The 23,309-nt window shown below is 45.3% G+C and overlaps 1 protein-coding gene across 32 annotated transcripts in view; it reads right to left on the reverse strand.

Moving 5' to 3' along the window:
- Positions 1-23,309, reverse strand: part of OBSCN (obscurin, cytoskeletal calmodulin and titin-interacting RhoGEF) — a 289,452-nt gene that overhangs the window by 251,173 nt on the left and 14,970 nt on the right. For all 32 annotated transcript variants that reach the window (XR_009558428.1, XM_060280972.1, XM_060280969.1 and 29 more), the window contains exons 3-4: positions 8,815-9,084; positions 1,243-1,503 (exon numbers count right to left, since the gene is read on the reverse strand). Coding sequence is in view for 31 of the 32 variants with exons in the window: in XM_060280972.1 (XP_060136955.1) it covers positions 1,243-1,503; positions 8,815-9,084 (531 nt within the window). In the remaining variant the exon portion in view is untranslated. The remainder of the gene's footprint in view (positions 1-1,242; positions 1,504-8,814; positions 9,085-23,309) is intronic.

Genomic DNA, 23,309 nt, shown 5'->3' on the forward strand with positions numbered 1-23,309 from the left:
TTCTGTTTTGCTTAATATATGTAATAACGGGGCCCTTTATATGTCCAGCTGTCCTTTGTAAACAACAAATTATCACTGTTTATTGTGTTGAATATATGCTATATGGTAATTTATGGACCTCATAGGTATCTAAAGCCATTTGCACATGCAGAATGTAGGCACCCTATATATATAGAAATGAGCAAACCAGTGATATTTTAGGGAGCAGGCTAGCAGGCAGGGCCCATGACTTTTACATCATAGGAGCCTACACAACACAAAACACTGTTACTATATGTAGGTTTAATTTTATTTGTTTTTTTATCTTATATTTTATATGCCTGTTGTCTTTGTCCATGGAGTTGTCTTGGCAGGGATACTGGACTGGCTTGCCAGTTCCTTCTCCAGGTGGATCACGTTTAGTCAAAACTCTCCACTATGACCTGTCCATCTTGGGTGGCCCTGCACGGCATAGCTCGTAGCTTCTCTGAGTTATTCAAGCCCCTTCGCCACGACAAGGCATTGATCCATGAAGGGGGATCAATTTTTTGCTCACTGGAAGGACAGATCGTGAAGCTGAGGCTCCAATACTTTGGCCACCTCACGGGAAGAGAAGAATCCTTGGAAAAGACCCTGATGTTGGGAAAGATTGAGGCTACGTAGCAATGCTGTGCATGCGCACTACACAGTGGGGTGCCGGCATCACCACTCGCATTGCCCCCCCAAAGATGGAGCAAAGAGTGGCTGGGGGAACCCGGCCAGATGGGCGGGGTATAAATAATATATTATTATTATTATTATTATTATTATTATTATTATTATTATTATTATAGGAGCGGCCGCCCCCTCCGCTCCCCCCTTGCTACGCCCCAGACTGGTGGAGAAGTGCGCCATCTGGCTGCTTCAAACAACTGGCTGAAACTTTTATTCTTCAGGAGATCTGCTTGTGTTCCAGTCCTCCACAAGAGGGCCAGCTTCATCCTTTGAGAAGCCCTGGAACCTAAGACTTCTTAAAGCTAACCACAGCCACTTTCCTCATCCTAGTGCTGGCCTATACCAGGCATCCCCAAACTTCGGCCCTCCAGATGTTTTGGACTACAATTCCCATCTTCCCCGACCACTGGTCCTGTTAGCTAGGGATCATGGGAGTTGTAAGGTCAAAACATCTGGAGGGCCGCAGTTTGGGGATGCCTGGCCTATACCATAAGCTGAAGAGCAACCATACTCTGCGGATATCACATGGAGGAAGAGAGAACAGCTCACCAGACACAGTAAACTGGGTGGACGTTCTGCACTCGTCGGCCACAAACACAATCTCTGCTGAGTCCTCCATTTTACAATCTCGGATTATCATGCTGTACTCTTTGCCAGATGAAGTGATGGCAATTCGGCTGTTGGGCTTGAGTTCTTCCTTGTTCTTTAGCCACCGGAATTTCTGGCACTTGTTTTCCAGCTCCACGCAGAATATTGCTGTGTCATTTACGCTGACTGCAGTCTTCCTTGGCAGTTTCTTGATAATATTCCCTTTTGGTGGAGGGGAGATTTTTAAAGAAATTATTTTTAATTAAACAACAACAACAACATTAGCGGAACATTTAAATACAAGGACCTCAAAGATATAACATTGCTTAAATCACTTTCTCTAATTCGTAGAGATTTAAAACTCTGGGCACATAAATTACATAGGTGAACCCTATATAACTATATGTATTATCACTATTTCAAGAAGGATACTGACAAGCTGGAACGTGTCCAGAGGAGGGCAATCAAAATGGTCAAAGGCCTGGAAGTGATGCCTTATGAGGAACGGCTTAGGGAGCTGGGTATGTTTAGCCTGGAGAAGAGAAGGTTAAGGGGTGATATGATAGCCATGTTCAAATATATGAAAGGATGTCATATGGATGAGGGAGAAAGGTTGTTTTCTGCTGCTCCAGAGAAGCGGACACGGAACAATGGATTCAAACTACAAGAAAGAAGATTCCACCTAAACATTAGAAAGAACTTCCTGGCAGTAAGAGCTGTTCGGCAGTGGAATTTGCTACCAAGGAGTGTGGTGGAGTCTCCTTCTTTGGGGTCTTTAAGCAGAGGCTTGACAGGCATATGTCAAGAATGCTTTGATGGTGCTTCCTGCTTGGCAGGGGGTTGGACTGGATGGCCCTTGGGGTCTCTTCCAACTCTATGATTCTATGATTCTATGAACCCTTCCTTGAGTGTTTTTGCATGTCTGGGATGTGTTGTTGAACTCTAACAATGCCTCTTGCTTGTCAGGATGCAAGTCACAGAGGGACTTCTCTCCCTGTGTGTAGAAAATAACCTACTGTACAAGAGTTAAATTTACTCTGCTCACTTTTGCCTCTGGCCCCACCCACCACTGGCATGTGGCCCCTGGGAGGCTGCCTAGATCAGAATGCGGCCCTTGATGCAGAAAAGTTTCCCTACCTTCCTTCTTTAGAGGAAAGGGGGGATGAAAATGAAATAAATTAACGAAGGTGTGTACTGGGGTTGTCTCTCACCCCAGAACCGGGCAAGCTCTCTGTAAGCAACAGCTGGAAGAAGAAGAAGAAGAAGAAGAAGAAGAAGAAGAAGAAGAAGAAGAAGAAGAAGAAGAAGAAGAAGAAGAAGAAGAAGAAGAAGAAGAAGAAGAAGAAGAAGAAGAAGAGTAGTTTGGGTTTGATATCCCGCTTTATCACTACCCGAAGGAGTCTCAAAGCGGATAACATTCTCCTTTCCCTTCCTCCCCCACAACAAACACTCTGTGAGGTGAATGGGGCTGAGAGACTTCAGGGAAGTGTGACTAGCCCAAGGTCACCCAGCAGCTGCATGTGGAGGAGCGGAGACACGAACCCGGTTCCCCAGATTACGAGTCTACCGCTCTTAACCACTACACCACACTGGCTGTTCAGTTCTTGCCGTACAGGCCGGTGCATAAAGCAGCCAGCCAAGTCCACGTCCGGGACAGCGGAGAGAGGTAGCAGCTGCTTGCGAAAGTGGCCGTGTTGTTCTTGTTTGCTAAGAAGTCTCTCGGGGTTGAAATGCAATGGCCATCCTATCAGTTGCTTGCTAAGGCAAGCTGGGTGAGATACAGAAAGTATGCAAGTGACTGCACACTGGATTACTACCCCTCTCCTCTTAATATACTCAGCAAGTATTGCAATCAATATCAAGGCTAGCATTGCAAAAAAATTGCTTTAGAAGACCCTGCTTGACCTTTGGCTGGAACAAACAAGCCAGTGGCATTAACTTGGGGCTTGCAGGACAGATTGTGCAATTCATGTCCAACGTCCCCCTGCCTCCCTTCATTCCTCCATTTCCTCAGCTGTATCTTGCACCAAGGGTTGCCAACTTGTGGCCCTTCAGTTGTTGCTGGGCTCCAACTTCCATTGGCCCCGGTCAACATTCCCAACAGTCAGAGATGGTGGGAGTTGCAACCAAGCAACATCTAGAAAGCCACAAGTTACGTTAGTAAATGCAGAATTTAAATAAGTGGTTAATAGATAAAGGAATAATTAAATCAATTTTTGGTTATTAGATGACGGTGAATAAACTGCTAAAGATGTATTATAATGAAATCAGAAAGAAGGGAGCGAGGGAAGTCATCTGATGATGTTAATGAAAATAAGGTTTATATAAGAAATGTTTGTATATGTTTTTTGTCCTTAGATTTGTTTCTTTAGCTGGTATTGTTGTATCGTGTTCTTTTTTTGTTTGTTGTTTCTTATAAAATGAATACAGTGGTGCCTCGCAAGACGAATTTAATTCGTTCTATGAGTCAATTCGTTTTGCGAAAAATTCGCCTTCTGAATCCCATAGGAATGCATTGAAATTTATTTATTTATTTTTTGCCCATAGGAACACATTAATTGAATTTCAATGCATTCCTATGGGAAACCGCGATTCGCTAGACGAATTTTTCACAAACCGAATTCGTCTTGCGAGGCAACCTCCGATCGCAATACCCATTTGCCTAGCGAAAAATTCGTCTAGCACGACATTTGTCTAGCGAGGTACCACTGGAAATATTATTATATAAAAAATAGAAAGCCGCAAGTTCCCCAACCCTGATCTAAGATGTGGAATTCCCTGCGGCATGCACAAGATGGAAGAACGTCTGTTAACAACAGCCTACATCTCATGAGAGAGGGGAATGCCCCTTCTAAGATCAAGGGTGGGGAACCTGTGCCTCCCCCAGGTTCTGCTGGACTCCAGCTCCCATTGGCCCAAAGGGAACAGCCAACGGTCTGAGATGATGGGAGCTGTAATGCAGAAACATCTGGAGGGCCATAAGCTAAACACCCCATCCTACAGATTCAGGAGGTACAAAACACAGCTTTAAGAAGTGCAGCAGGTATCCTAGGAGGGTTAGCAACTAGGTTAGGCCCCATTCCCCTGCACACTCTCATCAACACTCCCTGTGCTATGCTCTAAAGATCATTTGAGAAAAGGCAGTGCAACAACATACAGGTGTTTGTTCGCCTCCACCTGCAGTCATAGCTAGGGACATCTGAGAATTTCAAGGGGCAGGGAAGTGGAAGCTGTGTGTGTTAGCAGTGGGTTAACAGTTGTGAAATGTTGGAAGAATGTGTAACCAGGGCCGGCCCTACAGCCAGGCTGGGTGGCGCAGGGCGCCAGGGCGCCCGGCCGCCAGGGGGGCACCGCGAAGCTGCGGCCGTGGTGGCCGCACAGCTATGCCCGCCGTGCTGGGAAACGGGGCGGGGGGGGGTGCCGGAGGGATCCATCGCACCACGGGGCCAGGGCACCAGATATACTTAAGACAAAGTATCGGCAATTATATCAGCAGAAAAAGTAGTCCAATTCAGGCACAAATACCATATTTTTCACTCCATGAGACACACTTTTTTCCTCCAAAAAAAATAAGAGGAAATGTCTGTGCATCTTATGGAGCTAATGCATTGTCCCTGGAGCTGGATTGCCCGGGGGGGAAAGCAGGTCATGGTTTTTTGTTGTCTTTTTTAAGGAAGAGCTAAAGGCTAACAAGAGGGAAAGAGGAAGTTAAAGGAACCCGCTCAACAGCTGATTGCAAGAGATCAGGGAGGGAGATAAGGGAAGCTAGCTCCCTTCCAGGCCCCACCCTCTTGGCCAGGCCTCCATTGTTGAATGTTCTGCAGAGGGAGGCTGCAGCGACATGTGACAGGCTGATTAGATTATCTGTCTGGAAACTGTAGAAATGGCTCCCTTTCCTTTCCTAAAGGAAATACAGAACTGTGAGTTGAACCCCATAAAAACAGGATTCCCCCCCCCTTTGCAAGGTAAGCTCAGCAACTTTGCACCGATCCTCAAAAATTGAGCTTTCCCCCTTTGCAAAAACGCTGCACAATTGTGAGCTGATCCCCCAAAAAAACAGGGCTTTTCCCATTTGCAAAATAAGCTGCACAACTTTGAGCAGATGCTTTTTTTTAAAAAAAGGAGTTTTCCCCTTTGCAAAAACGCTGCACAACTGTGAGCTGATTCCCCCCCCCCAAAAAAACAGGGCTTTCCCCCTTTCCTCCTCTAAAAATTAGGTGCATCTTTTGGTCGGGTGCATCTTATGGAGCGGAAAAATACGGGCCATTTAGAGCTGCATTTGTCCCCCAGACTGGAGCACTCTCCACCCATTGCCTGCAGAAGCCAAACCAAGAGCTACCAGGCTCACCACTGCTGCCCTCCTAGTGCGCCACTAATGACAAGCTTTGTACCTCAGAAACTGGCTTTTACTGGTCCTGCTCAGCTGCTCGTGCCACAGTGTGACATATAAGAGCCATAAATCCCTTCCTATGCCCACACAGCATCCGCTTCATATTCTCTCTCCAAGTGCAAGGCCTGGAAACATTTGGCTAGCCACTCCCAGCATGTAGGATGGTGGAAGTTTTCATATTTCAAAGAGGAAGAGGAGGAGGAGGGACGACAAGCACTTAATGTGACAACGTGGACTCTTGAGGGTGTGAAAGGAGAGATAGTGGAACAAGACATAGCTAGTTTTGCCACTGCAGCACTGTGGATTCATAATATCACAGAACCATAGAATTGATGGGCTGGAAGGGACCCCGAGGGTCATCTAGTCCAACCCCCTGCAATGCAGGAATCTCAACACATGGCTCCCCATCCAATTTGAAACCATATTGGACCCTGCTTAACTTTGCAAATGAGCTAGCAGCTTTATTGCTGCACCACTAGCTCCTTGTTAACTTACCACAGTTTTCCATTTTTTGTCATACCCAGTCTACCACTAAGAAGCAGAAAGGTTTCCATCTAAAAGCTCATTCAGACATGGGCATTCATCACTTGGTAGCTCTTATCTGAATGTGTGCGAATAGCTTTATCTGTAAAGTGTTGTGTCTGTGGGGATCGTAGGGGATATCAAATGGGATTGCAAACACTAGACTGGTTGTGGCAATGCACGACAGCAGAAACCAATACTCACTCTTTAAATGATAAATCATGGGAAACAAATTTGAATAAATTATCAGCAGCAAAACAAATATGCAAGGCAGGATGCCAAAAGATAATAGTTTGGAATAACATGGGGGATATTCTTTAGTTTCTTTAATAATAATAATAATAATAATAATAATAATAATAATAATAATAATACTCTGGGCGGCTTCCAAGAAAGATTTAAAATACATTAACATGTCACACATTAAAAACTTCCCTGAATAATTGGATTTAAATTTATGGACATGCTTCAAATGACGGGGAGGAAGACACTGCCAGAAATACCAGCCTCTGAGTGATAAGAGAGTCGAGGAAACACCATATTAAAGAAAGAAAATGATATGGACTGAACAAAAAGGGAAGTGAACTTTTTATTTTTATATCTCAAGATGCACTCAACACCTTCCCTGTACGGACGGTCTAATGAATTTAGAACAAACGAGAAGTTAGGAAAATATAAACTGTGTGGATGTTGGAGTATATATAATAGAGGATTTTTATTTTTTATTTTTTGGAAGTCGTTCTGCTAAGTCTGTAAGATCAAAGCCTCCCCAAGTTGGTTATATTATTGCTGGAGCTCGTTAAAATACTTTGCGGACAGTTCTAAGTGGATTTACAATTTGTGATGCACTTTTAATTCAGAACCCCCAGATTTTGAAGCATGGGAAGTCAAAAAAAAATGATTTGCTATAATATTTGGTTTAATAGATATGTATTTGTATAATTTGGAATAATTGATATGATATGATTGGTTTGTAATTGAAAAATTTAATAAAAATTGATTTTAAAAAATAAAAATAAAAACTTCCCTGAATAAGACATACTGAAATAAGACAGAATAATAATATCTGAGCGAAATGCATTGGGTTCATTCAGAGAGTGCAAGTGTGCTCAGAGCTATCTTACAATTGGGGAATATAAATTGAAGACTGAAAAAGGGGGTTAGCGTTTCATAACCAAATACAATGTGAAGGCGGAACATTACATGCCATGTGTGCTATGCTTGAAACAGGCAAATGTGCTTAAGGAGGGGGAATTTCACTGGAGAAATGTCAGTGGGAGGGGAGATTAACCCTTTCTCTGCTGCTGCTTCCTTTCTACAAGCTGCAGCTTCTCCTGCAGGATTCAGCATGTGTGACATGAGATAAACATGTATTTCGTACCTTGCAGCTAGGGAAGGAAGGGGAATAGTTACCCGCCACAGAGAGACACTTCTCTACTGCACTTTCTGTGGTGCAAGGCACACCCTCTCAAAACGTTTTGGTTTCATAGAATCGTAGAGTTGGAAGAGACCACAAGGGCCATCCAGTCCAACCCCCTGCCAAGCAGGAAAAGCCATCAAAGCATTCCTGACAGATGGCTGTCAAGCCTCCGCTTAAAGACATCCAAAGAAGGAGGCTCCACCGCACTCCTCGGTAGCAAATTCCACTGCCAAACAGCTCTTACTGTCAGGAAGTTCTTCCTAATGTTTAGGTGCAATCTTCTTTCTTGTAGTTTGAATCCATTGTTCCGTGTCCGCTTCTCTGGAGCAGCAGAAAACAACCTTTCACCCTCCTCTATATGACATCCTTTTATGTATTTGAACATGGGTATCATATCACCCCTTAACCTTCTCTTCTCCAGGCTAAACATGCCTAGCTCCCTAAGCCGTTCCTCATAAGGCATCGTTTCCAGGCCTTTGACCATTTTGGTTGCCTTCCTCTGGACACGGTCCAGTTTGTCAGTATCCTTCTTGAACTGTGGTGCCCAGAACTGGACACAGTACTCCAGGTGAGGTCTGACCAGAGCAGAATACAGTGGTACTATTACTTCCCTTGATCTAGATGCTATACTCCTATTGATGCAGCCCAGAATTGCATTGGCTTTTTTAGCTGCTGCTAAAAAGAAAATAAAAAGAAAGCTTTGAGAAAGCTTTCCCTGAGGTGTGACCAAGTCATTTTTAAAATCTGAATTGAACACCTGTATGAATGGTTTAAATATTTTTAGAATTTGTAGAAATGATTTTAATTGTTTTCAGAATTCTCATTGCAGTATTCTCTCTCTCTCTCTCTCTCTCTCTCTCTCTGTGTGTGTGTGTGTGTGTAATCCCATTGCACACTGTTTTGATGGCCGCAGGCTGTTTATGAATTTGTAAAATACTGTAAATAAATAATGGTGCATTTGCCTATCATTTTTGCTCCCTGGGGTTTTATTCCGTATGTACATATGTACACGTTATTACATGTGTTCTACCTGCAAGATGCAATGTGTTTGTAAGGCTTGCTTCATCCCCTCCAACATTTCTCCAGTGAAAATAGGGGCATCCCAAGGGAAAGTGGGACATTCCAGAATCAAACCAGAAAAAGTGGGACGGCTTCCCTAAGGGACAAAAAAAAGGATTTTATGTGCTTCGTTTTCACTTACCTTGGACACTTAATTCTGCAATGGTTCTGCTTCCCTCTTTCATTTCGCATATATAGACAGCATCATCATCCATGGTAATGTTCTGGACTGTAAGCTTCCGAAATGTGCCTTCTTCCTCAATGTTGTACTTCTGGCTCTGCTGGAGTTTTGTCTCCTCTTTGAACCAGGTGGTTTCTGTGCTGGGAACGGGGACCTCACACTGGAAGGAAGCAGATTCCTTCTCCCGAACTTCCAGGTCTCTAAGTTTCATCTTGAAAGGTATTCTCGGTTCTTGGGAGCAAGGAAAAGAAGCGATAAGTATATGGGAACACAAGAGCATAACAGAGCCAAGGAAGGATTGCTCTAAATACACTATGATGAAATAGTTAACAACAGGGAAGGGAGACCTTGGGCCCAGGAGCTGAATGTGGCCCTTCAAGCCTCTCTATGTGGCCCTTCTCTCTTGCCATGCTCCTCCAAACTTGCTCTTTGAGTGTTTTTGCCTGGCTGGACTGGCTGAATTCTGATAATGCATTTTGCTTGCCGAGATGGAGTAAGGAGAGGGGAGATTATGTGCAGGTATCCACACAATCAGCCTATTGCAGAAAGGTAAGAATTGTATTTGTTTTGCCATTCATTTTTGCTTCTGGCTCTGGCCCTGCCCACCAGAGAGATGTGGCCCCTGCAGAAGCTTGTCCAGAAGGGAATGTGGCCCCCAGGCAGAAACCTCACCCCTGGTTTATAGCGTACAGCCTGATTCTGTAAACTGATGCACTGCCTTTATAGAATTGTTATGCCAGGGGTCCCCAGACTACGGGCCGGGGGCCACATACGGCCCCCGAGGCTCTTTTATATGGACCCCGGGGAGCCCCGCCGCCCACTGCCGCTGCCCGCTCTTACCGGCGCGGTGCAGCGTGGCTGCCGACTTCCGACCCAGAAAAGCGACGGAAATAGCTTGTGCGCATGCGCAAGCGTCATTTCCGGTGTACTTCCGGGTCGGAGGAGGCTTCTGCACATGTGCACAAGCTATTTCTGGCGCTTTCCAGGTCGGGAAAGTGCCAGAAATAGCGTTTGCACATGCGCATGGGCGCGCACAGCTGCGCGCCCCCACGCACACTCCCCCACCGAAGCCGGGTTAGTTTGGGGACCCCTGTGTTATGCCAATGTACAACAAGCTAGTACTGGACCACAACAAACAGGGCATTTGGCTAAGGCAGCTTCCTCACCAACACTATTTTTATTTTATTATTGTTACATACATATCCCACTTTTCCTGCAAGGAGTTCATGGTTCTCCCCTCCCTCCCTTTCCATTTTGCGTGTGGAGACCTTTTAACCACTCCCCAAAATAAATTCAGACAAGACTCAAATTTTTTGTTTGGTTTTTGGCAGAATTTATGCCACAACTTTATTGATTACAATCAAGTGAGTATCTGAAGAAGTGTGCATGCACACGAAAGCTCATACCAAAATAAAAACTTAGTTGGTCTTTAAGGTGCTACTGAAGGAATTTTTTTTTTATTTTGCTTCGACTCAGACCAACACGGCTACCTACCTGTAATCAAGTGAGTGTTTGCATAGGCTCTGGTTCGACTAGTTCCCTGCACCCTTGCAGGCAGCGCTGACCCAGGGCACGCCATAGGTCAGCCTTGGGTGAACACCCAGCACAGTGGAAAGCGGGGTCAAGCCAGTCCACCAGCCAGATGCCCCCCCCCCTGGACTCAAGCTCAGGGCACAACCTCTCTCAGAGTTGACCAACCAAAGAGTCCCTGGATTCCTTTAACAGAATACCCATCACATAGGGATGGCGAGACCATTCTCCCATCCCTATCACCTGAACCAGAGCCTATCTACAACCTTACAAGTTGTGACAATTTGCTATGTGGCAGGCGAAACCCAAATGGCACCAGCCAATCAGCCAAGTGGGAAAAATTCCTGCCGTGCCCCTGTCCCGACGACAGACGACAGCATAGCAAGGTCATGCATGCAAGCCCTAAATATAGGGAGAGGTGGGCGGGTGTTCTGATGCACTGGCCCAAAAGAGGAAGCTCAGGGACACGTGCATGGGCTTAAATAGAGGTCCCTCGATAGAATTTAGCTGGCATCCCATTGGTCTAGAAACCCCAGTTTAAGCATCGAGGGACCTCCAATAGGGTGTTGTGGCCATCCAAACGTTCCCACCCACAACACAGGGTTTGGTTGCCTGGTCACACCGCAACACATGCCCTCTTGTTAGGGAGGACCCAATTTATCCTCGCAACCACCTTATGAGGTCAGTTAGGCTAAGAATTGGTGACTAGCCCAAGGTCACCCAGTGAGCTTCATGGCCAAGTGGAGATTTAGACCACATCCTACCACCATGCTACACTGCTTCCTGGTTATCACCAGCTCCTCCTGCTCCTCTTTGTCCATATTCATTGCTATCACCTGCTTGTTTGCCAGGCAGAGAGCCGATGAGGAAGAAGGCAAAGGGATCTTCCACTCCTCACCACCGCCGTTGCCTGGGCCACACCAAGAGGTGGATGAACAAGCAGACGGCAAACTCATACAGATAATCGCATCTGCACAGTGCATTTAAAGCATTATGGTACCACTTTAAACAGTCATGGTTCCCCCCAAGAATCCTGAGAAATGAAATTTGTTAAAGGTACTGAGAGTTGTTAGCAGACCCCTGTTACCCTCACAGAACTACAACTCCCACAGTTCCCTAGGAAGCGGGATAGACTGGTAAACCATTCTGGAAAGTGTAGCTTTGCTGTAAAAGGTATCGTGTGTCAGAGGTCTGGGGGGGGAGGGTTGGTGAAAAACCCAATTATAAAAGGGACCATCCTGGTCTGCCCACCAACCACAGGGTTCTCTCGTGCATGGGCGTAGGCAGGGGGGCAGGAGGGGGCAGCTGCCCCCCCCTAGAAGCAAAAAATTATTGTATTTTACAGACCATAACCAGCACTTTTCCCCTCCAAAAACTGAAGTGGAAAGGGCTTTGCTTTAGCGAGAGCAGCTCTCCACTTGCTGGGGGGGGGGGCGGGAACACAGCTGTAACAAAAACACATCAAATAAATAAAGCAAAGTGGCTACCGGTACTTAAGCAGTTAAGACAATGGAGCAGAAAATCCCTTCAGGCAAGGTTTGATAGCTGACCAATTCACCCTATTGTTCTTCAGTGGTAGTTGTTAATGAGCATTCAGGGATCGCATTAAGAGTTCTATTGGCGATTTAATGAGGGTGCATTGACTAAGGTGGCTCTGCAAGGCTAAAAGGAAATGAATAAGAAAAGGGGGGGCTGTAGCTTTTGATAGACACAGTGATGTTTATAAAAAGCAGAGGTGTTCCAGTCTGCCCCTCCTCCTGCATCTGTATACTGTAAATCAGGGGTGGCCACCTCCCAAGAGACTCTGATCTACTCACAGAGTTAAAAACTGGGAGTGATCTACCCCCTTTTGGGGGGGGTTCAGGTCAAAGCTGTTGAGTTTTTTTAAAGAAGGGAAGCCCTGTTTTTTTGAGTTTAGGTCAAACTTGTTGAGCTTCTTTTAGGAGGGAGGCCCATTTTTGTTTAGGGCTTCAGGTCATAGTTCAGCTTTTTTTAGGGAGGAGGAAAATTTTGGGGTGCCAGTGATCTAGCAGTGATCTACCACAGACATCCAGTGATCTACTGGTAGATCACAATCTACCTGTTGGACGTGCCTGCTGTAAATCAAGCAGAGAGAAAGCTGCTTGCAAGGCTCCTGTACAGGCGTTTCAGTATCTTCCTCTTGCTGCAGAGTTCCAGCATCACAGCGTCACCCAGAGGCACCCACAAATGTGAGTTATCCCTCTCTCTATTTCTTCCTTCCTTCCCTCCCTCTTCCGTCCTTAATAAAATAGGGGGGGGCAGATAAGCCCCACATAGAAAGCCCATCAACATGGGGGTGTGTGTGACTCTTTAAAATACAGTATTTACCAGTAATTGGGGGGGGCACCTAGGCCTCTAGGAGTTGGCTGCTATGCCTAGGACAATTCAAGAAAGCAGATTGATGCATATGCTATGGTAATATATCAATAGAATCATGGAATTGTAGTCGGAAGGGACCACAAGGGTCATCTAGTCCAACCCCCTGCAATGCAGGATCTTTTTCCCAAGGTGAGGCTTGAACCCACGACATGGTTGAAATATTATGCTGATATGCAGCAACACCTCGGAGCTGTCGTGACTGCGGCCGTGCCTTCCCTCGCCCTCGTCCGCCCTGCTACCCCCTCTCGCCTGCCCGACCCTCCCGTCCTCTTACTGCAGAGTTCCAGCATCACAGCATCACCCAGAGGCACCCACAAATATGAGTTATCCCTCTCTCTATTTCTTCCTTCCTTCCCTCTTCCATCCTTAATAAAATACGGGGGGGGCAGAAAAGCCCCACATAGAAAGCCCATCAACATGGGGTGTGTGTGACTCTTTAAAATACAGTACAGTCGTACCTCGGGTTGCGAACACCTCGGGTTACGAACAACCCGGGTTACGAACTTCGCAAACCCGGAAGTATTTTTGCCGTGCGCGTGTGTGCAGAAGCGCCGCACGCCTTTGCGCATGCGCAAAGCGCAAAAATAGCAGAAGTAGCGCTTTGCGCATGCGCAAAGCGGCGGTTCGGGCCCTTTTCGGGTTACGAACTTTTCGGGTTACGAACTGCGACCCGGAACGGATCGCGTTCGTAACCCGAGGTACCACTGTATTTACCAGTAATTGGGGGGGGGGGAATGCACCTAGGCCTCTAGGAGTTGGCTGCTATGCCTAGGAGTAGGACAATTCAAGAAAGCAGAATGATGCATATGCTATGGTTATATATCAATAGAATTATAGAATTGTAGTTGGAAGGGACCACAAGGGTCATCTAGTCCAACCCCCTGCAATGCAGGAATTTTTTCCTAAGGTGGGGCTTGAACCCACAACATGGTTGAAATATTATGCTGATATGCAGCAACGCCTTGGAGCCGTCGTGTCTGCGGCCGTGCCTTGCCTCACCTTCACCCGCCCTGCCACCCCCTCTCGCCTGCCCGACCCTCCCGTCCTCTCCAGCCAAGCAGGGTAGCCGCCGATGCTGCCAGCCCCAGAAGCACAAGGTGGCCGCTGCCGCCGCCACGATATCATCAGGCCAGCTGGCCCTGTAGCCCCGCCCACGTTCCCACTTCGGGGCCCCGCCCCTGAACGACCATGGCTTGCCCCCCCCTAGTTTTGATCCTGGCTACGCCCCTGCTCTCGTGGCAGGAGAGGGCCTGTGGAGGGGGGGAGGATAGGAAAAGATGGAATAAGTTGAAGAAGAAAAAGAGATAAAGTTTAGCAATAAGGATCAGCTGTAAGAGTGATTATGTTAAAAAAAGTGATTTGAAATTGGGTAATATGAAACTGCTATGAAAATATAATTTGGTTAAAAAATGAATATCAGTTGGGAGGTACCCGGGGAAGTCATCAAAACAATGTCAAGCAAATTACGAATTTGAAAATGGGATTCATGTGTTTTTTGTTGTTGTTGTTGTTGTTGTGTTTTTTGTGTTTTAATAATGTTTGTTTAGATAGATATTTGGGTGGACACTCGCCTGCACTCTACCTGCCATACTGGAGCCTCTTAGTGGCAGGGAGGGGTTCTGGGGGGAGGGAGGGTGAGGGGGGGGATAAACCCAAATATAAAATGAACCACCTTCGACTGCCCGCTTTTCATGGGACTCTCTCGTGGCAGGAGGGGGCTCGTGGAGGGGGGATTAGAAGAAGGTGGATAATATGTTTTGTATGTTTTTTTTTTCTATTTTGTAAAATCAATAAAAAAAATTTTTTTTTATAAAAAAAAAGGTATCGTGTGTCAACTTGCAGTTCCACTTCTTTGGGGCTTATTCTCCCCCCCCCCAATTTCCTCCTCCTGAATGTTTAAAGGTCAGAAGTGAGTTGTGCCACTCCTGATGCCCTCCAAGAGGGTTGGTAGTGGGCGTGAAGGTTATAAATCATTGCCAACTGCGTGACAAGAGCACCTGTTTGGAATAGCACACAGTAACTCCCAGCATGACAAATGACATTCCTTTCTTCTTCCCTCTGTTTGGAATACTTTGAGTATTCACACAGTCGGTTGCTTCAGAGATGAATGCGCTGCATTCTAAATCAAGGGTTGGTCTACACATCCCCAAAAGATCATGTGGCGGCGTCCTCCTGGAACAGGACCACTTGAAATTTCTTGGCAGATCACGTCCCTGAATGCTTTCCTACAGAAAGTGTCCTTGTATGTGGAAAAATATGTTCTCCTAATATATACCCTGCAAACATGGCTTGACTACATTAGTGGTGCCACCCTCCGTATCACTGGATTCCTGTCACTAAAGTATACTTCTAGTTACAGGTAGGTAGCCATGTTGGTCTGGTGTAGTAAAAAAAAAATAAAAAAAAATTCCTTCCAGTAGCACCTTAGAGACCAACTAAGTTTGTCATTGGTATGAGCTTTCGTGTGCATGCACAGATCTAAAGTGTGTACTTAACCAGAAGCGTACTTAACCAGAAGCGAACTTTCCCATTGAAAGTAATGGAAAGTGGATTAATCCGTTCCAGATGGTTCCGCGGAGTACTTAAACTGAAAGTACTCAAACCAAAGCGTACTTAAACTGAGGTATGACTGTAGTTGACTCCCCTGTGAGAGTTATGGTGCCCAAGACAATGGTTTGCTCTGAATAACCCAGTTTGAAAATTTGTGATAGCAGATAGAATACTCCCAGATAGAATGGCTCCCAGTACGTTTCCAAGCCTCCCAGTACGTTTCCAAGCACAATTCAAAGTGTTGAATGCTGACCTTTAAAGCCCTAAACGGCCTCGGTCCTGTATACCTGAAGGAGCGTCTCCACCCCCATCGTTCTGCCCGGACACTGAGGTCCAGCGCCGAGGGCCTTCTGGCGGTTCTCTCACTGCAAGAAGCAAAGCTACAGGGAACCAGGCAGAGGGCCTTCTTGGTAGTGGCACCCGCCCTGTGGAACACCCTCCCATCAGAGGTCAGAGAGATAAACAACTACCTGACATTTAGAAAATACCTAAAGGCAGCCCTGTTTAGGGAAGTTTTTAATCTGTGATATTTGATGTATTTTAATGTTTGTTGGAAGCTGCCCAGAGTGGCAGGGGAAGCCCAGCCAGATGGGCGGGGTATAAATAATATATTATTATTATTATTATTATTATTATTATTATTATTATTATTATTATTATAAACCTGCTCCCCTAAAAGTTCTTTCTTTCTTTCTTTTCTTTTCTTTTTTTTGCAATGAGGAAAGTGACCGGAAAACATGCTAGAAAGTTGGGAATATTGCCTGCTTGGTGCAGCAGTATCTAACCTCCCTGCAAACAAGTCAGGATAAATGTTCAGTAAGAAGGTTGCCAAGCAGCGGCCCAGGCTCGTAGCTTTTCTGCGCTAAACAGACAAAGCGAGGTCCTACCATATCACAGCTGACAAGGAATTGCTCTCTGCAAGTGGGCAGGTAGCCCTGTTTAGGGACGTTTTTAATCTGTGATATTTAAATGTATTTAAATGTGTGTTGGAAGCCGCCCAGAGTGGCGGGTGGGGGGGACCCGGCCAGATGGGTGGGTATAAATAAATTATTATTATTATTATTATTATTATTATTATTATTATTATTATTATTATTATTATCTCTGCATAGTTTTTGCTCCTGCACGCCTTTAAGGTGGTTCTGCGGCAGGTTCCACAGTTCCCTGTGGCAGTCCATAGTTGGGCCCAAGGATACTGGTTTGCAGAATGATGGTGGTGTTGGAAAGTTGCCCGTTAACTTCCCGTATGTGATCCAACTAGCACATGACGATGACAGCTCCTCCTTTGTCAGTCTCCTTGACTGTAATGTCAAAACTGTTTCTGGAGGTGGACGGCATTATGTTCTGCGTGGTTAAGATTATAAAAGCAAGCAACGCTGTTTGTTGACAACGATCTCGGCGCAAGGACAGAAGCACTCTAGGCAAAAGTCCAATCTTGTACAGCAGCCATCAGGAGGAAGCCCATGCAGGATTTCTCTCTTGGAAGCACCGTGAGGAATGCTATTGAGTGTTGTTGCACTCTTTTAATTGGCTGGTGGGTCATAAACTAATCTCTGGATCATAAATGATAGGGAAAATCTTCCAGGTTGCCAGAAACCACATCAGATTTGTGAAATTCTGGTGGACCAAATAGAGAACTGAGTTCTTGCCAGGTTTACGGTGCTTTATAAACTGGGCAGAGCAGTGGTGCGATTGAGAAGAAAGGTATCATGTTTTCCCCAACAGCAGACTTGGGTGGCATGAGAATAGTTTTAATTATGGAAAGGCAGCATACAGATAAAATGGTGGCGCTAGTGATGATCAAATCACTACGTTTGATTATCCACATCTGAGCAAATCCATGTGATCAAATCAATTATTCCTTCAATCTCTATTCATTTAACTTACAGTCCACCTGTGATTTCACAGCTCATTACCTTCTCCATTTCCAAAATAGCTGAGAGTTTAATTTCAAGGAATGGCGTCAAAACATTACATGTTTTAAAACTACTTTGACTTCTAGTTACAGGTAGGTAGCCGTGTTGGTCTGAGTCGAAGCAAAATAAAGAAATTCCTTCAGTAGCACCTTAAAGACCAACTAAGTTTTTTATTTTGGTATGAGCTTTCGTGTGCATGCACACTAAGAACTGTGCATGCACACGAAAGCTCATACCAAAATAAAAACTTAGTTGGTCTTTAAGGTGCTACTGAAGGAATTTATTTATTTTACTTTGACTTCTGTAAGCTATTAGAACACATTTTCAGCATTGGAAACTGGCAGGAGTCACTCCCATCTTTGCTAAAATAACCATGCTCGTTACGCCAGTCCTGTCAACCCTTCACTTTCTCACAGCTGCTGAGATCTATCCTAAACGAAAGGCAGGATATTTTATTTCTCACTCACCCAAAGGGAAACTTCGTCGCCAGCGGAAACACCCCAGCCTTTCCAGCCTACGACCTACTTCTGCCATTAACACCCCTATTTCTGCTGAGGCTTTTGAAAGTTACCTTCAGATGTGGGATAATATTTAAGGTCAGCGACAGTGCTGAAGGGACATGCCGCAATCCCTTGTAGACGTATACTTGTGTGTTGTGGGTTAGTGGTTTTCATTAAACTATCATGCTTTTGGGGGTACTACAATATTTTAAAGGGGTTTCTAGGATATACAGAAGCACTGTCGCTCAGGGCTCATCCAGGCTTCCTTTTGTGCCATACTCCTAGGCACAGGTCTGGGATTTAAAGCCCTGTGTCTGAGTGATTCCCCTTCATGGATCAATGCCTTGTCGTGGCGAAGGGGCTTGAATAACTCAGAGAAGCTATGAGCTATGCCATGCAGGGCCACCCAAGATGGACAGGTCATAGTGGAGAGTTTTGACTAAACGTGATCCACCTGGAGAAGGAACTGGCAAGCCACTCCAGTATCCCTGCCAAGAAAACTCCATGGACAAAGACAACAGGCATATAAAAGTTATGACGCTGGAAGATGAGCCCCTCAGGTCGGAAGGCGTCCAACATGCTACTGAGGAAGAGCGGAGGACAAGTACAAGTAGATTCAGAGCTGATGAAGCGGCTGGGCCAAAGCCGAAAGGACGCTCAGTTGCGGATATGCCTGGAAGCGAAAGGAAAGTCCGATGCTGTAAAGAAAAATATTGCATAGGAACCTGGAATGTAAGAACCATGAGTGGAGGTAAGCTGGATGTGGTCAAAAATGAGATGACAAGAATAAATATCGACATCCTGGGCATCAGCGAACTAAAATGGAAGGGAATGGGCGAATTCAGTTCGGATGACTATCATATCTACTACTGTGGGCAAGAATCCTGTAGCAGAAATGGAGTGGCCCTCATAGTCAACAAAAGAGTGGCAAAAGCTGTAATGGGATGCAATCTCAAAAATGACAGAATGATCTCGATACGAATCCAAGGCAGACCTTTTAACATCACAGTAATCCAAGTTTATGCACCAACTACCGGTGCTGAAGAAAGTGAAATTGACCAATTCTATGAAGACCTACAACACCTTCTAGAAATGACACCAAAGAAGGATGTTCTTCTCATTACAGGGGACTGGAATGCTAAAGTAGGGAATCAAGAGATAAAAGGAACAACTGGCAAGTTTGGCCTTGGAGTTCAAAATGAAGCAGGGCAAAGGCTAATAGAGTTCTGTCAAGAGAACAAGCTGGTCATCACAAACACTCTATTCCAACAACACAAGAGACGACTCTACACATGGATATCACCAAATGGACAGCATCGAAATCAGATTGATTATATTCTCTGCAGCCAAAGATGGAGAAGCTCTATACAGTCAGCAAAAACAAGACCTGGAGCTGACTGTAACTCAGATCATCAGCTTCTTATAGCAAAATTCCAGCTTAAACTGAAGAAAGTAGGAAAAACCACTGGGCCAGTAAGATACAATCTGAATCAAATCCCTTATGAATACACAGTGGAAGTGAGGAACAGGTTTAAGGATTTAGATTTGGTGGACAGAGTGCCTGAAGAACTATGGATGGAGGCTCGTAACATTATACAGGAGGCAGCAATGAAAACCATCCCAAGGAAAAGGAAATGCAAGAAAGCAAAATGGCTGTCCAACGAGGCCTTACAAATAGCGGAGGAGAGGAGGCAAGCAAAATGCAAGGGAGATAGGGAAAGATACAGGAAACTGAATGCAGATTTCCAAAAAACAGCAAGGAGAGACAAGAGGGTCTTCTTAAATGAGCAATGCAAAGAAATAGAGGAAAACAATAGAATGGGGAAAACCAGAGATCTGTTCAAGAAAATTGGAGATATGAAAGGAACATTTCGTACAAAGATTACCATAATCAAGGACAAAAATGGTAAGGACCTAACAGAAGCAGAAGACATCAAGAAGAGGTGGCAAGAATACACAGAGGAATTATACCAGAAAGATATGGAGGTCTCGTACACCTCAGGTAGTGTGGTTGCTGACCTTGAGCCAGACATCTTGGAGAGTGAAGTCAAATGGGCCTTAGAAAGCATTGCTAATAACAAGGCCAGTGGAAGTGATGATATTCCAGCTGAACTGTTTAAAATTTTAAAAGATGATGCTGTTAAGGTGCTACACCCAATATGCCAGCAAGTTTGGAAAACTCAGCAATGGCCAGAGGATTGGAGAAGATCAGTCTACATCCCAATTCCAAAGAAGGGCAGTGCCAAAGAATGCTGCAACTACCGCACAATTGCGCTCATTTCACACGCTAGCAAGGTTATGCTTAAAATTCTACAAGGCAGGCTTAGGCAGTATGTGGACCGAGAACTCCCAGAAGTGCAAGCTGGATTTCGAAAGGGCAGAGGAACCAGAGACCAAATAGCAAACATGCGCTGGATTATGGAGAAAGCTAGAGAGTTCCAGAAAAACGTCTACTTCTGCTTCATTGACTATGCAAAAGCCTTTGACTGTGTCGACCACAGCAAACTATGGCAAGTTCTTAAAGAAATGGGAGTGCCTGATCACCTCATCTGTCTCCTGAGAAATCTCTATGTGGGACAAGAAGCTACAGTTAGAACTGGATATGGAACAACTGATTGGTTCAAAATTGGGAAAGGAGTACGACAAGGTTGTATATTGTCTCCCTGCTTATTTAACTTATATGCAGAATTCATCATGCGAAAGGCTGGACTAGATGAATCCCAAGCCGGAATTAAGATTGCCGGAAGAAATATCAACAACCTCAGATATGCAGATGACACAACCTTGATGGCAGAAAGCGAGGAGGAATTAAAGAACCTTTTAATGAGGGTGAAAGAGGAGAGCGCAAAATATGGTCTGAAGCTCAACATCAAAAAAACCAAGATCATGGCCACTGGTCCCATCACCTCCTGGCAAATAGAAGGGGAAGAAATGGAGGCAGTGAGAGATTTTACTTTCTTGGGCTCCTTGATCACTGCAGATGGTGACAGCAGTCACGAAATTAAAAGACGCTACTTCTTGGGAGAAAAGCAATGACAAACCTAGACAGCATCTTAAAAAGCAGAGACATCACCTTGCCGACAAAGGTCCGTATAGTTAAAGCTATGGTTTTCCCAGTAGTGATGTATGGAAGTGAGAGTTGGACCATAAAGAAGGCTGATCGCCGAAGAATTGATGCTTTTGAATTATGGTGCTGGAGGAGACTCTTGAGAGTCCCATGGACTGCAAGAAGATCAAACCTATCCATTCTTAAGGAAATCAGCCCTGAGTGCTCCCTGGAAGGACAGATCGTGAAGCTGAGGCTCCAATACTTTGGCCACCTCATGAGAAGAGAAGAATCCTTGGAAAAGACCCTGATGTTGGGAAAGATTGAGGGCACTAGGAGAAGGGGACGACAGAGGACAAGATGGTTGGACAGTGTTCTCGAAGCTACGAACATGAGTTTGACCAAACTGCGGGAGGCAGTGCAAGACAGGAGTGCCTGGCGTGCTCTGGTCCATGGGGTCACGAAGAGTCGGACACGACTAAACGACTAAACAACAACAGTCTGAGTGATTTGTTTTGTTTTTGTCTCGGCCCTTTCCCCGAGAAAAGCTGCATTTTATTGCTCAATCACAGTGTTATGTACTGAGCTGAATCCTAGAACAATAGGATTCAGAATCAGCGGGAGCTACCCAATCCAACTCCAGGTGGAAGTGAATCCGCAACCTGATTGGCCTGCTGGAGCAGCCAATCAGGCGGCTGGCAGAAGTGAATCTGCTACCTGATTGGCCTGTAGGAGCAGCCAATCAGGCTGCAGGCAGAAGTCAATCCACAATATAATTGGCCCACAGGTGTAGCCCTGAAGTAGCCAATCACGCAAGGCCCATTGTGTAAATAATGTATATAAGCAGATGGTTTTGGGAAAAGAGCCATTCGTCTTCTCTTCTTCTCCTTGATGAATATGAGCTGAATAAAGAGCATGAAATTCACTCTCGACTCCGAGTATATTTCACACAGCAAATCAATGAAAAGGTAAACAACCGTGAAGTGCAAATATTTAAATGTATATGCACCAACAACCTTCACATATACAAAGAGATTCAAAAATGTGTACAAAATCTCATGCTCAAAGTCTTAAAAGTCCAAGATAAAGTGCAATACAGTGGAACCTCGGTTTGTGAACACCTCGGTTTATGAATTCTCAGTTTACGAACGCCACGGACCCATCAGGAATGGATTAATTCACTTTCCATTACTTTCAATGGGAAAGTTTGCTTCAGTTTATGAACGCTTCAGTTTATGAACAGACTTCCGGAACCAATTACACCCATGCTTCGGGTTAAGTACGCTTCAGGTTGAGTACTCCACGGACCCGTCTGGAACGGATTAATCCACTTTCCATTACTTTCAATGGGAAAGTTCGCTTCAGTTTATGAACGCTTCAGTTTATGAACAGACTTCCGGAACCAATTGTGTTCATAAACCGAGGTACCACTGTAATCAAGTCCGATAATAAAGTGCTATGATGTATCATGCGTTCTTATCTCTTCCGACGGGCGGCTAGCTTCTTCCCCGTTTCGCAGGGATGGTTTCCTTAGGGGGCGTCTTGTTAAGCTTTTACACATGAACCTTAGAGTCCATTATTATCAGACTTGATTATTGCACTTTATACAGTCATACCTCGGGTTACGAACACCTCGGTTTGCGAACAGTTCGGGTTACGAACTGCGCAAACCCGGAAGTGTTTTCGCCCCGCGCGTGTGCGCAGAAGCGGTGCGCGCGGTCTGCGCATGCGCAAAGCGTGAAAATCGCACTTTGCACATGCGCTAAATGGCGCTTCGGGTCGCGTTCGGTTTACGAACTTTTCAGGTTACGAACTGCGATCCGGAACGGATCGCGTTCGTAACCCGAGGTATTACTGTACTAGACTTTTAAGACTTCGAGCGTGAGATTTTGTACACATTTTTGAATCTCTTTGTATATGTGAAGGTTGTTGGTGCATATACATTTAAATATTTGCACTTCACGGTTGTTTACCTTTTCATTGTTTTGCTAACATTACCTCTGTTTGTTGCTGAATCACAGCAAATGGCAGTTGAGTTTTCTGCAGATTGCCATTTGCTCCAATTCAGCACTAAAATGTGGTTTTCCCAGAAAGAGCACCAGGACCCCCCCCCCAAAAAAAACCCCACATGTTTGGACATGGGGCTTTAAATCCAGGACCTGTGCCTGGAACTCCTGTGCTACAGGAAATCTTGATGAGCCTTACATGGCAAAGTATCTGCATCGCATGCAAAGGCCCCGGGTTCAGTCCTCTGCAGGTAGGGCTGGGAATCTCCCCTATCTGAAACCCTGGAGAGGTGCTGCCAGTCAGTGTAGGCAATACATAAAGGTGTTCCTTTATGTGGAATGATGCAAACGGTCCTTGCAGTTCAGTCCTCTGACTGGCAGCACCCCTCCAGAGTCAGCAATCTTCCCCATCCTGGCTAGACCAAGACTTTTCAACTGCAAATGGATAGCGCTCGACAATAAGATGCAAAGCATGCACACTGCCCCTAGGCAAATTTGCCACAGGCAT

The sequence above is a fragment of the Zootoca vivipara genome, chromosome 12 (genome assembly GCF_963506605.1).
Source record: "Zootoca vivipara chromosome 12, rZooViv1.1, whole genome shotgun sequence".
Taxonomy (NCBI): Eukaryota; Metazoa; Chordata; class Lepidosauria; order Squamata; family Lacertidae; genus Zootoca; species Zootoca vivipara.